The sequence below is a fragment of the Struthio camelus genome, chromosome 17 (assembly GCF_040807025.1).
Source record: "Struthio camelus isolate bStrCam1 chromosome 17, bStrCam1.hap1, whole genome shotgun sequence".
In the NCBI taxonomy this organism is placed as follows: Eukaryota; Metazoa; Chordata; class Aves; order Struthioniformes; family Struthionidae; genus Struthio; species Struthio camelus.
The window spans coordinates 17,292,443-17,303,008 of NC_090958.1; the positions used below are offsets into that span (position 1 = coordinate 17,292,443).

Sequence of the window (10,566 nt, forward strand, 5' to 3'; positions counted from 1 at the left end):
TCAAGTTTCCATTGGCCTTAAAAATACCCCAGGAACTGAAATAGAGATGTTGACACAGCTTTGCTGCATAAACTCTCTGATAGCTACTACAGGAATGGAAGTTATAACATCAGTTACCGGCTTCTTCGAGTAAAGAAGGTAGTTCAGGTACTGTTTTAGTTCCATTTGTGCTTCAGTAGCTGATGAAGTATCATAACATTTAAAAAAAATTATGATACGCTTTTTTAAAAATGTAAATTTAAGAAGTACGATAACGCACTATGCTGATGACTGAAAAAAAAAAAAATCCTCTGTACCCAAAACATCTGCTGTTTGAGGAAGGATTTGAGGCATACTGAAACAGCCAGAGTAGATCTGTAACGCAACTGGAATAGCAAATGTACTTGAAAGAGTAGGAGAATTATTTACTTTGCTAAATATAAATCTATAAAGACTCGGATTCTATCATTTGGGAAGCAAATTGTACATGTATTGATGTCCAACCTGCTCAACAGGAGTTCTGGGCGCACAAATCCTAGAAAAGTGGCAAAAATTTAGAAATTTTTTTTTAATGGATAATACCATTACAGTAATATGGACATATAACAAAATACATTCTACAGCATTTTTCACCACAGTAAGTTAGAACGCAATGAAAAAAGCCCTGTGAAAAGGACCACTCTGAAACTTACACCCTCATATTACAGTCCTCCATAGAGTAAAGTATTTCCTGGTAAATCATCCCCAATGACTGTAAAAACAACACATAAAGCCTCTATCAATCCTGTGATGTGTTACTAATAACCGAATGCAAGAGATAAACAGAAAGGGGTTAAGTGATTTGTCAAAGGTGACACATATCAGAAACAATAAATCCTAAATTGACTTCTAGTTTTGTTGTCAAATTGCCAAGCTAATCCTAGTTACATTTCCTTCAAAATAATTAAATCATCCGAAACCTAAATGTTGTAAAATTGTAGCCTTTGCAGATAGTTAGTTTTGCATTTATCTTGTAAATGAAGTCCCTTCCCCCTTACTTTTTTTATAAATGATCACAGAGTACTAACTTACTTCACAAGTAGCATAATTTATGTTGGTGCGGTTATCTGCAGATTGAGATATCACTGAAAACGAGCAGAAGCTCTCTTGCCATTATTAATGTAATGGCAACAGTCACATCATGAGAACAAAGTATAGTATACATAGAAATATATATATAACCCACCCATATATATATATATATATATATATATATATATATATATATAAAACAAAGACCTGTTTCTCAAACAAATATTTCATGAACAGAAGGTATCTACAAAAACAAGTCTATACTGAATAAAACACAGTATTAAACTTATTTGTACATTCACTGAGAAAATTTAAGAAGCAACATTTTATCTATTCCCAATTACAAATACAAGACACACAACTTTCTGAATTGGAAGTCTGTCTTTTATAAAATGCTTCTGCTTTTTCCAATCCCTCTTAGTTCCAACTGTTTTTCCTTGCAGAATATTTTGGTTCATATTCAGTATTCAGCTGTTTTTAAGGTAAAAAAAAAAAATTGAACCTCAAAAATATGACTAAGGTATCTCATCATCTTCCCTTGTGATTATCTCCCTGGCTTGCTGTGGCAAAGCACATTGAGTTTTTGGATCTCCAGCATGTGCCTTTAGAAGACAAGTTATTTCTTTCTTATTTCCTTCTTTAGCTTCTCTCAAATTCCTATACTCTTTTTTTGGCACTACTGTAATTTTGACAGCCATCCAGCGTTGATTTCATTTCTAACAGGAGAAGACATTTAAACACTCAAGCTTTATAGATTACTACTTACTTTCAGGTTTTGAATCCACTACTGCATGATGCATCTCTTTCAGCTGGAGCTGTACTCTTTGCAGTCTCTGCTCTGCATGGAACAACTTTTGAGAGACAATTGTACACATACATAAGCTCATTCCTTTGTAATGTATATTCAAACAACGGCCAAAACAAAAGAGCATCAAGAAGAATCCCAAACACAAAAACCAGAAGCTTTAAGCATCTGGTGATCATCTGATTCACAAGGTAACATGCCAAAACAAATTTTCAACTGGGTTTATTTGATATTCTCTAGTGTTAATTAAAGGAAGTATTACTCTTGAACTATTCCCAAGTGATATTTTATATAGCAGAAATTCATTAAACAATTTTTTAAACCTAAAATATTAGTGTCTCAAATATAAGAACAACAAAAAAGACAGCTAGAACCAGGACTGCAGTAGGTAACTATCTTTATACTGCAGATCTTGAAATGCAGCTGAACTGTCACAGCAATCCACTGTTCTAACGCTGAGCCAAGTTGAGAACATGCTGGAGAGCTTGTTGCCAAACAACACCCAGTTGATTAGCACTCCTGTGATTTAGAGAGATATGTATGAAAAAGTGGAATTAGCTGGACATGACGTTCATTTTAATTGTAATCTCACCTAGATTCAAGAAAAGACCCAACAGCTGAAAGACTATCCAGTAATATCCACACTGATTTGAAATTCAGATATAGACTACAATACTAGAAATCTGGGGCTTTCCTCTTTTAATACACCTTTCAAGTTCACGTTATACTTGAAATCAATAGAACTTGGTGTGATGATATTATAATATGGCACTCGAGTTTGTTAAAATACCTTGCTTTGACAATATGTTTCAGGAATAAAAATCCATCCTTAGATTCAGATGCCAGCTGCTTCCAGTGCTTCCTATGACACATCATCTTCGTCAGACTTGAAGACCAAAACCCCAATTTGCTCCTGAATACACATCCTCTCCTCTAAACCACAGTGAAAAGCTGAGGTATTTGCTGCGTTACTTGCCATTTGAAATCTTAGTGCAAACGCACAGAGATATAAATCAAGCTAAGGAAACATTTACTCACTACCGTAAAGCTAATGATCTCTCTCTGGGTGCTACAATAATAAGTCATGGAACATTTCCTGGGACTGCTAAACGATGATGTCAGTGGCAGCTGAGGCAGCCAAGTATCTTGAATGAGGTGTTCAAAACTTGCAGGGTCAAGACTCTTCCTTTAAAACGTACAAAGATATTCTTATTTTAAATGGTGTTTAATTTTCTGGTGTTGGGAGAACCTCTGTACTGTGGTCTCGGATGTTATTCTTTAAACACATTATCCCCAAACAAACGTCAATAACTATTTATTTTAATGGGTATACTTTCATGCCAATACCTGATTTTTTTGTTCTTGTTTCTGTTGAGCCAAAGATTCTTCTCTCTCTTTTTCTAAGCGAAGCTGTCTTGCTATTTCGAGCATTCGTTGATGATTTTGTACTGTCTCCACCTACAGCAAGAGGATAAATAGTGCATGTTACTGTCAAATAGTTGAGAAATATATTAAGGCGATCATATGTCTCACAAGCCCACTTAGCACTTCCTTTCCATACATGTTACTACTCAGAAATGACAGCAAAGCACTGGACTCAAGACTCTTAAAAGCTCTGGACTAATGCCTAGGGAGATTCCCTGTGGGTCAATTAGTTATTCGATTCCTTCCTAGACATTCAGTGTGTTTATCTTAATCCTTGTTTGCATTCCAAAATCAGAGTTGCAAGCCAAGGATTATGACACTGAAATGTAACAGTGTTACTTCTCTTATTACCCTCTTCTTAAGACGCTCCACTCTTTTGATGAGTTGATCTTTCTCCTCTTCCATCGCACTGATATCCTGAAAGGCAGCAAAAACAGATACAGAAATGTTAATTAATTTACAATATAATATGGATTAGACGAAATTCTGTTCAAATTAATATGAAAATCAGAATTCTTCTCTGAATACACTGAAATGGTTATAACCTACAATCAGAATATCCAGGATTCCAGACTCTCTTCTCTCTTACTTCCCCCTCAAGTCCCACTCTCTTTATACTAACAATACTTTATCTGCATCCTTGAGTATTCTTGTGACTACTTAAAATAAAAGCAGGTGGATTTCTCTGAAATAAAAGCAAACAAACGAAAACAACCAAGCAAAACCAGTATGAATTCAACATCTGAGGCAGTTGAACATATATTCTTAAATGTTACCATTGCTACCAACTTCCTGGCAGGCAATTTTGCATTAAGTTGCATAGGAGTGTTGTTTGCTGCCACTTTTTCCATTGAAATCATGTTAAAAGAGACGCTTGCTAGTTCTAAAACACGGATCTTATTGTTTTCCTTTAATCCTATTTTACAACAACAGGATTCCGCAGATTGATACTAATGAGAGAAAGGGAAATACATGATGCAAATTTAGGCCCATCTCAACGTCCTCTTAGCTTATGCATACGTCTCATTGGAAAGCTGGATATGCACTTAAATATTTTGCTGAAACAGGGCAATTATCTTTACTTAACACCACAACGACACAGGATCACCATTTTTGTTGACGACTTAAGCCCTTAGTTCATTCAACAGCCTCTGAAATTATTACCCTATATCAGAAAAGCAGAAGGCTTTAAATCAGTTTGTGTTCATGGGGAAAAGGGAGTTCTAATATTTGAAAATCATGCTGAACACAGTCTTGGCAGCCTTGTTTCTCAATCTGCTTCAGAAAACGCAATTGTAAGCATGAGCGATGGCTTTCTACTCTGTTTGCCAACAAAGGACAGTTTTAGAAAGACAGCCGCGGTACCTATCAGTTATGACCTCTACAACACATGCACTGCAATGAGTCCACAAAACCAACAAAAATAAGAGACATTCAAAAAAATCTAAACAAAAGTCATGCAATTTTGTTAGGTTTTTACCCTTCTTATTTCTGCAGTAGAGAAACCAGATGTTTTGAGCTGCTCACATTCCTTATGTAGGTTTTTGAATGCTTCCATAAGCTCTTCATACTATAAAATGATGTAAAAACATGAAAAATGAGCTCTGTGGCTAAGGGTTTTCAGACCAACATGTTGCTTTATTACTGACAATAAATATAAATGTTCATATATAAAAATATATTTATATATATATACAGCAAGCACAACATTTAAAGAGAGTTTTCATCACAAAAGTTTATCAACTTATACAGAAAAAGAACCACAGTGAAATATTTTCTGTTTGAAGGTGCACTCAGAAGTTTCAGAATTTCTTCACTGATTTCACTTCTTCCCTTGTAATACATAGTGTATTTTCAAAACAGGAAGATAAGATGTTATCTGAAAGGAACAATGCTACATTAACAAATTATTCTCCCTTACTATAAATCTGAGTACCTCGCATATGTAAATTCATCGGCCCACAAAGGAACGTCTTGATCTCACAACAGTCTTGATCTAAGCACAAGGGCTTGAATTTATAGGATACTGAACTTCAGTCCTGCAAAGCGGTCCAAGAGCACACTTGACGACTTAACATGTAAGAAATCATTTTGATTGTAATTGGGCACCAGGGTCTTGACACGTTGCAGAACTGTCCCCTCAGCATCTCTATATTACAGAGATTAATATTTGTAGTTTGATAGTTGGAAAGAAGTAGACAGTGTGCTACTTCCACACCAGTAAATTGCCCACCAGTAATCTTAAACTGAGAGGCAGTGTGAAAGTCTGTGTGGGTAGAGAAATAACAGGGGACAGAAACAGTTTAGAAATCTGGATAGGAAATAAATTTAGATTCAACTTGGAGAACTGCAAGCTAGGCTATAGGGAAAGATAATCTCTGCAGAAACAGCCACTCAGTAAGATGGAGAAATCTAAAAAGAGAATATCAAGTAATTTTTTACTTTCTGGAAAGAGCAATCGATATGAACGTTGAACACAACATGGCAACAGCAGAGGCCAGTTCAAACAAAGACATCATATCTCCCAGCAGTGAAGCAGCGATCCTATTTTATAAAACCCTGGGGAACCAGCATCTAGAAAGCTCTGTTCGTTTCTGGACGTTTCAGTATCAGGCACACACTGACAAGCTGGAATGAATTCAAATAACAACAATAAAATGGCTACAGACCTAGACTGAGAAAAAGATAAAATAATGGAGAAGGAGCTTGATTAAATGGCAAATAAAGGTATGATAACGTATACACGCGGTGGATGGTGAAGAACGTGTTACAAAAAAGTGGGAGTAAAAACACAACTGGCCTTCAGTCACTTATGCATTATAGAAGTAAAGTACTTCAACAAATAGCATGTAGTCTCTGAGCAACAGTATTCATGACTGCTGATCTCCAACAGCTTTCCTCTGTGTGGATTCTCCAGCTCTTTCAAAAGGTGAGCTCACTAAGCCTTTCCCTTATCAGGGCATAAAATTTCAAGACCAAAGGCAAGAACTGAAGAAAGGCACAGCAGTTTGCTGGATCGTAACAAAGGGAAGGTTTCTCACTTTCACTGAATAAAAGACGTTATGCAACTGGATCATCTGTACACACGCTACATACACACAAATGACCACAGAAAACCCACAGATTCCAACAGTGGAGAGATTCCTGGCACCTGGGGGCAACGCATTCAAGGCTGGACAGCTAGATTTATATCTAACGTTGCTTACTTTTACAATTACATACTGCAGCCAATCTGATGTCCAAATCACAACACAACTGGGAAAGTGGCAACTCTTCTGACTATCTTGTTTAAATAACTTGGAAAAATACATTTAAGCTTAATACTCTACGCTGATAAAATTTGACCATATTCTAACATTTCCAAACTCTCGTATTTGAAACGTTTCTCATAAAATATAGTATTGCAAGCCTGTCTATCCAATTACTGTAGGTTAAATTCTTTAACTCATTAGTAGCTAAATATTTGCATGGTGGACGTTAAATTACATAAAAGCACCATATTACCCCAGCCTCTATTTTGAATTAGTCAGTAGGGTATTAGTTTCATAAGATAGTAATATTACTGTAATCCCAAAAAGGAACACATCTTACGTAATGGAAATAATGGCGTTGGATATTTATTCATATTGGGACTGTTACATACTGAAAAAACCTACAATCTACATTCCTTTCTCTCATTGTTACCTCTTCTTAGTTATGATAAATTAGAAATTAGATATTGTTAGTAGCAATAAAAAAGAAAAAGGGTTAGTCAAGCTTCAGTCAAGCTACAGTCAAGCTACACAGCTTTGCCAGTGCACAGTTAATAAACGTTGCTACTTGTTATAAACATTCAAAAACATTGTGATTTTGCAAGCCACTGTATATAACAAAAGGCATAGAAAACTGGATAGAAATTAAGTAAATATGTACCTCAGATAATAAAATCTAAAAATATATCTTTGGTTCACTTTGAACTTTACTTTTCAGACCCACCCAGTTTGACGATCTAAGATCAACATTTAATGCTCACAAAAGAAGTAGAAGCATAAAGAGTAGGAATGTCAGTCTGGGAAAAATAAATTTTTGACTTATCCACAGAAAAAAAAGGTCAGAGCAGAACTGGGATAAAACTAATATAAACGTTAGGGGCAAAATATTTTACAATCAATAGACAATTAAGAGATTATGACTTTTGGTCACAATGTTTCCTGGATTGATTAGAACTGATAATTTATAAAGTTAAAAATATCCATGTCATATTTCACAGCAAGAAAAAAAGGCGTTTAAAACTTAAGAAATAAAAAGCTCTCTTCGCCACCCTGATCTGAATATCACTTGGTACCCCGTATTTAACGTCTTTAAAATCTTGTAATGCAATGCTACCTATTAATATACAAGTTTGGGGCTATCTGAAGAAAGGTACTCAAGAAACATAACTTTATTATGAATCTTTGCCTACCCTTGATTCCAATATGCTTTCAACGTAACTCACTTAAACACTTTCATCTCAACAGTAATTCCCCGATTCAATTATCCGTCCTCCTACTGCCACTTTAATTAATTAATGTAAAATGTTGATATTCATGAAAAATGCTACCTGTTTGTTGGTTTCCGCCACAGTATCATCCTGTAGGAACTCAGCTGGCACTTCCAGTTTTACTAAGAAACGTGCCAGGTAGGCTCTTTTCTTAAGTTCATTGGTCCTCTGAAGAAGCCAATGTAAGACAGGATGAATTACAGGTTTGCTTCCAGTAACTAACCCTTGGCGAAATGCACTCCTATACAACAACAACAGAAAGCAAACATCAGCTGCTATCAATAAATCTCAGACTGAGGAACACTGGCTTGGAACAAGCAATTTGCAGTATTTTGACATTCCCTCTCTCTATTTGCCTAATGTCTTTCTTAATGCTATCAAGAGTGAAAGTGTTCATGATGCATTTGCCATTTATGACCTTGCTTCTGCTTGAGACAGATACAAGCCCATACACATAAAAAGGCTAAAGCCTGCAACAGTGGATCTTCCATTTCTCGAAGAATAAAGGCAATCTGGGAAGAGTGTAAGTTTTGCAAATTATAACCTGCTAGCGGAGGGTGCAATGCAGCCTTGGGAGCCTGCTCTGGAAGGGAACTGGAAGGGACTGACCCTGCCAGTCATGCGGCACCCTCTCCTGGCTGACTCTGCAATAGCACCTGATGCAGCAGGTCTCAGGCACAGAGAGCAGGACTGAAGGGCAGTCAACATCTTCAGGAGCTTCTGCCGGCATCACCAATGCCAACTACTACATATTCTGTGGGGACAGCAGAGGAACTGTCTTCAAACCGTTAAACATAACCACTAGGATAATAAAAGTCAAAATACATACAACTACTGAATGGAGGTCATTATCATTGAAGCTGTAAAACAAAGCCAAATCATAGAAATAAACTTGTGATTAAATCAGAAAGTGAAATAATTTATGATGACCATTTTGTCTTTGAACGAGGAAATGGTGACTGGACAAAGTGCAACTGTTCAGGGTATCTTTCAAGCAGCAAAATAATAAATTTAGATGATGCACAGGTTTTTGCTTGCCAAGCCATTTCAACATAGTTTGTCTTTAAGACAAATATGTTGTGCCTTTATTTATAGACAAAAAGATACTTACAAGTCTGATATACTTCCTGGAGGTTTGTATTTAAGGATACCAAGAAGACTCAACATTCTTTTAGCTGTTTGTTCTGGCATTTCCTCTCTAATGTCAACAGCATGCTAAAAAGTTAAAAAAAAAAAAATTAATCGGTATTTGTACAAGTCGTATTAATTAACTGATAACTTTAAAACATTATCCACTTGATGCAGGATATGTAAACGCAGTGATATGTTTCATACCAAATGCCCTTTTCACAACCAAATTCTCATTCTCTTCTAATGGACTTTTCTGCTAACTGTGTGTTCAGCTAACTTTATTTTAGGCATACATTCTTCCTGGTAAGGGGTCCTCATCTATACAGAAAAATTGATTACTTTCACCGCTGAAGTCACTAATCCTGGCACGACACGGTGCACGTATCTGAGACTCAGGTTTATGAATGAGAGCTTCCAATCTTACACATAGCTTTGGTAGCCTCAAGGGAAAGGGAGTCAATATCCGCTGCTACAGCTGAATCATCGGTTCCTTGATCAGTTCCTGCCCTGGATATGTGAGCAAGACATGGCCTGACTTTTGTCTTAAGAATGCAATTGTCAGTATGAACAATGTTAGGATCTGCATCGTGATTCCCAAGGAAAAATACAGAGTCATCAGTCTTTGAGGGACAAGGATCCAGTATCTTTGGCCTGAGAAACATTTGACAGTTTCCCAAAAACAAGTAGATATATAGACAGAGAGGATTCTTGCCAGGCACATTTATTTCCATGAAGATTCATACAAGCTATTTTGGTAAACCAAACATGCCACAAGACAGACAGAGCCAGCCCTAAATAAAAGCCTTCTGCGCAATTCCTGTGGCAAACCCATTTAAGCAGATGTTCTCAGTCACCCACGTTTGAACACCACTGATCTCCTTCCTTACCTTCGGGTCAATCTCCCCCAGCACATCACTGAGCAGCTGCAACAGCTGCATCGACTCTAAGGAGTCAAACGTGATTAAATTGTAGTTCTTCTTGAAGGGCTCCTGATTGAGCTTCTCAACAATGAACTTGATTTGGTCACTCATGCTCGTGGCCTGGAAAAAACCCGCTGCAGAGGAGACAGAAGAGATGCCAAAAGGCCCCGGCGGGGCCGGGGAGCAGGGAGCGCACCACCCTCACAGAGGCCCCGGGCTGGCCCCCGGGCCCAGCGGGGACCCGGCCGCCCCCTCAGCCCGGGGGGCGCCCCTAGGCCTCCGAGGGAAGGCCCCGCCCCTCACAGGGACGGCGGGCGGGGAGATGGGGACACAGCGCGGCCGCTGCCCCCCACCCCGGGCCGCCCGCGCGATGCCGGCGGCGCCATGAGGCGGCGGAGCCGCCCCGACCTTCGTCCCTCGCCCCCCCTGCGCGGGCCGCGCCTCCCCTTCCCTCTCCTCCCCCCGCGGCGCTCGGTTACCCGGGTAACGGTTGCCAGGCCGGGCCGATGGCGTCACTTCCGACGCTGCCGAGCGCTTCGCCTAGAAGCGGGCCCGCAACGGCCGGGCGCGAGGGGGCGTCCGCGCATGCGCAGAGCGGGCACGGGAGGAGGCGGAGCGGGGGCGGTGAGGGAGGCCGCTCTGTGGAGAGGCGGGGCCGCCCCGACGGGGGCAGAGTCGGGGACGGGGACGGTTCTCTGGACCCGCGGAGAGCAGCT

The 10,566-nt window shown here is 38.9% G+C and overlaps 1 protein-coding gene across 2 annotated transcripts in view; it reads right to left on the reverse strand.

The window, feature by feature from the left end:
• The window catches only part of IFT81 (intraflagellar transport 81), a 45,016-nt gene extending 34,469 nt beyond the window's left edge, over positions 1-10,547 (reverse strand). Inside the window, exons 1-8 of one of the 2 annotated variants that reach the window (XM_068910937.1) lie at positions 10,330-10,547; positions 9,818-9,984; positions 8,911-9,014; positions 7,860-8,040; positions 4,761-4,850; positions 3,632-3,697; positions 3,203-3,313; positions 1,817-1,901 (exon numbers count right to left, since the gene is read on the reverse strand). In XM_068910937.1, coding sequence (XP_068767038.1) covers positions 1,817-1,901; positions 3,203-3,313; positions 3,632-3,697; positions 4,761-4,850; positions 7,860-8,040; positions 8,911-9,014; positions 9,818-9,961 — 781 coding nt within the window. In that variant the 5' untranslated portion in view covers positions 9,962-9,984; positions 10,330-10,547. The remainder of the gene's footprint in view (positions 1-1,816; positions 1,902-3,202; positions 3,314-3,631; positions 3,698-4,760; positions 4,851-7,859; positions 8,041-8,910; positions 9,015-9,817; positions 9,985-10,329) is intronic. The other variant, XM_068910938.1, reaches the window with a different exon arrangement.
• Positions 10,548-10,566: the final 19 nt, after the last annotated feature.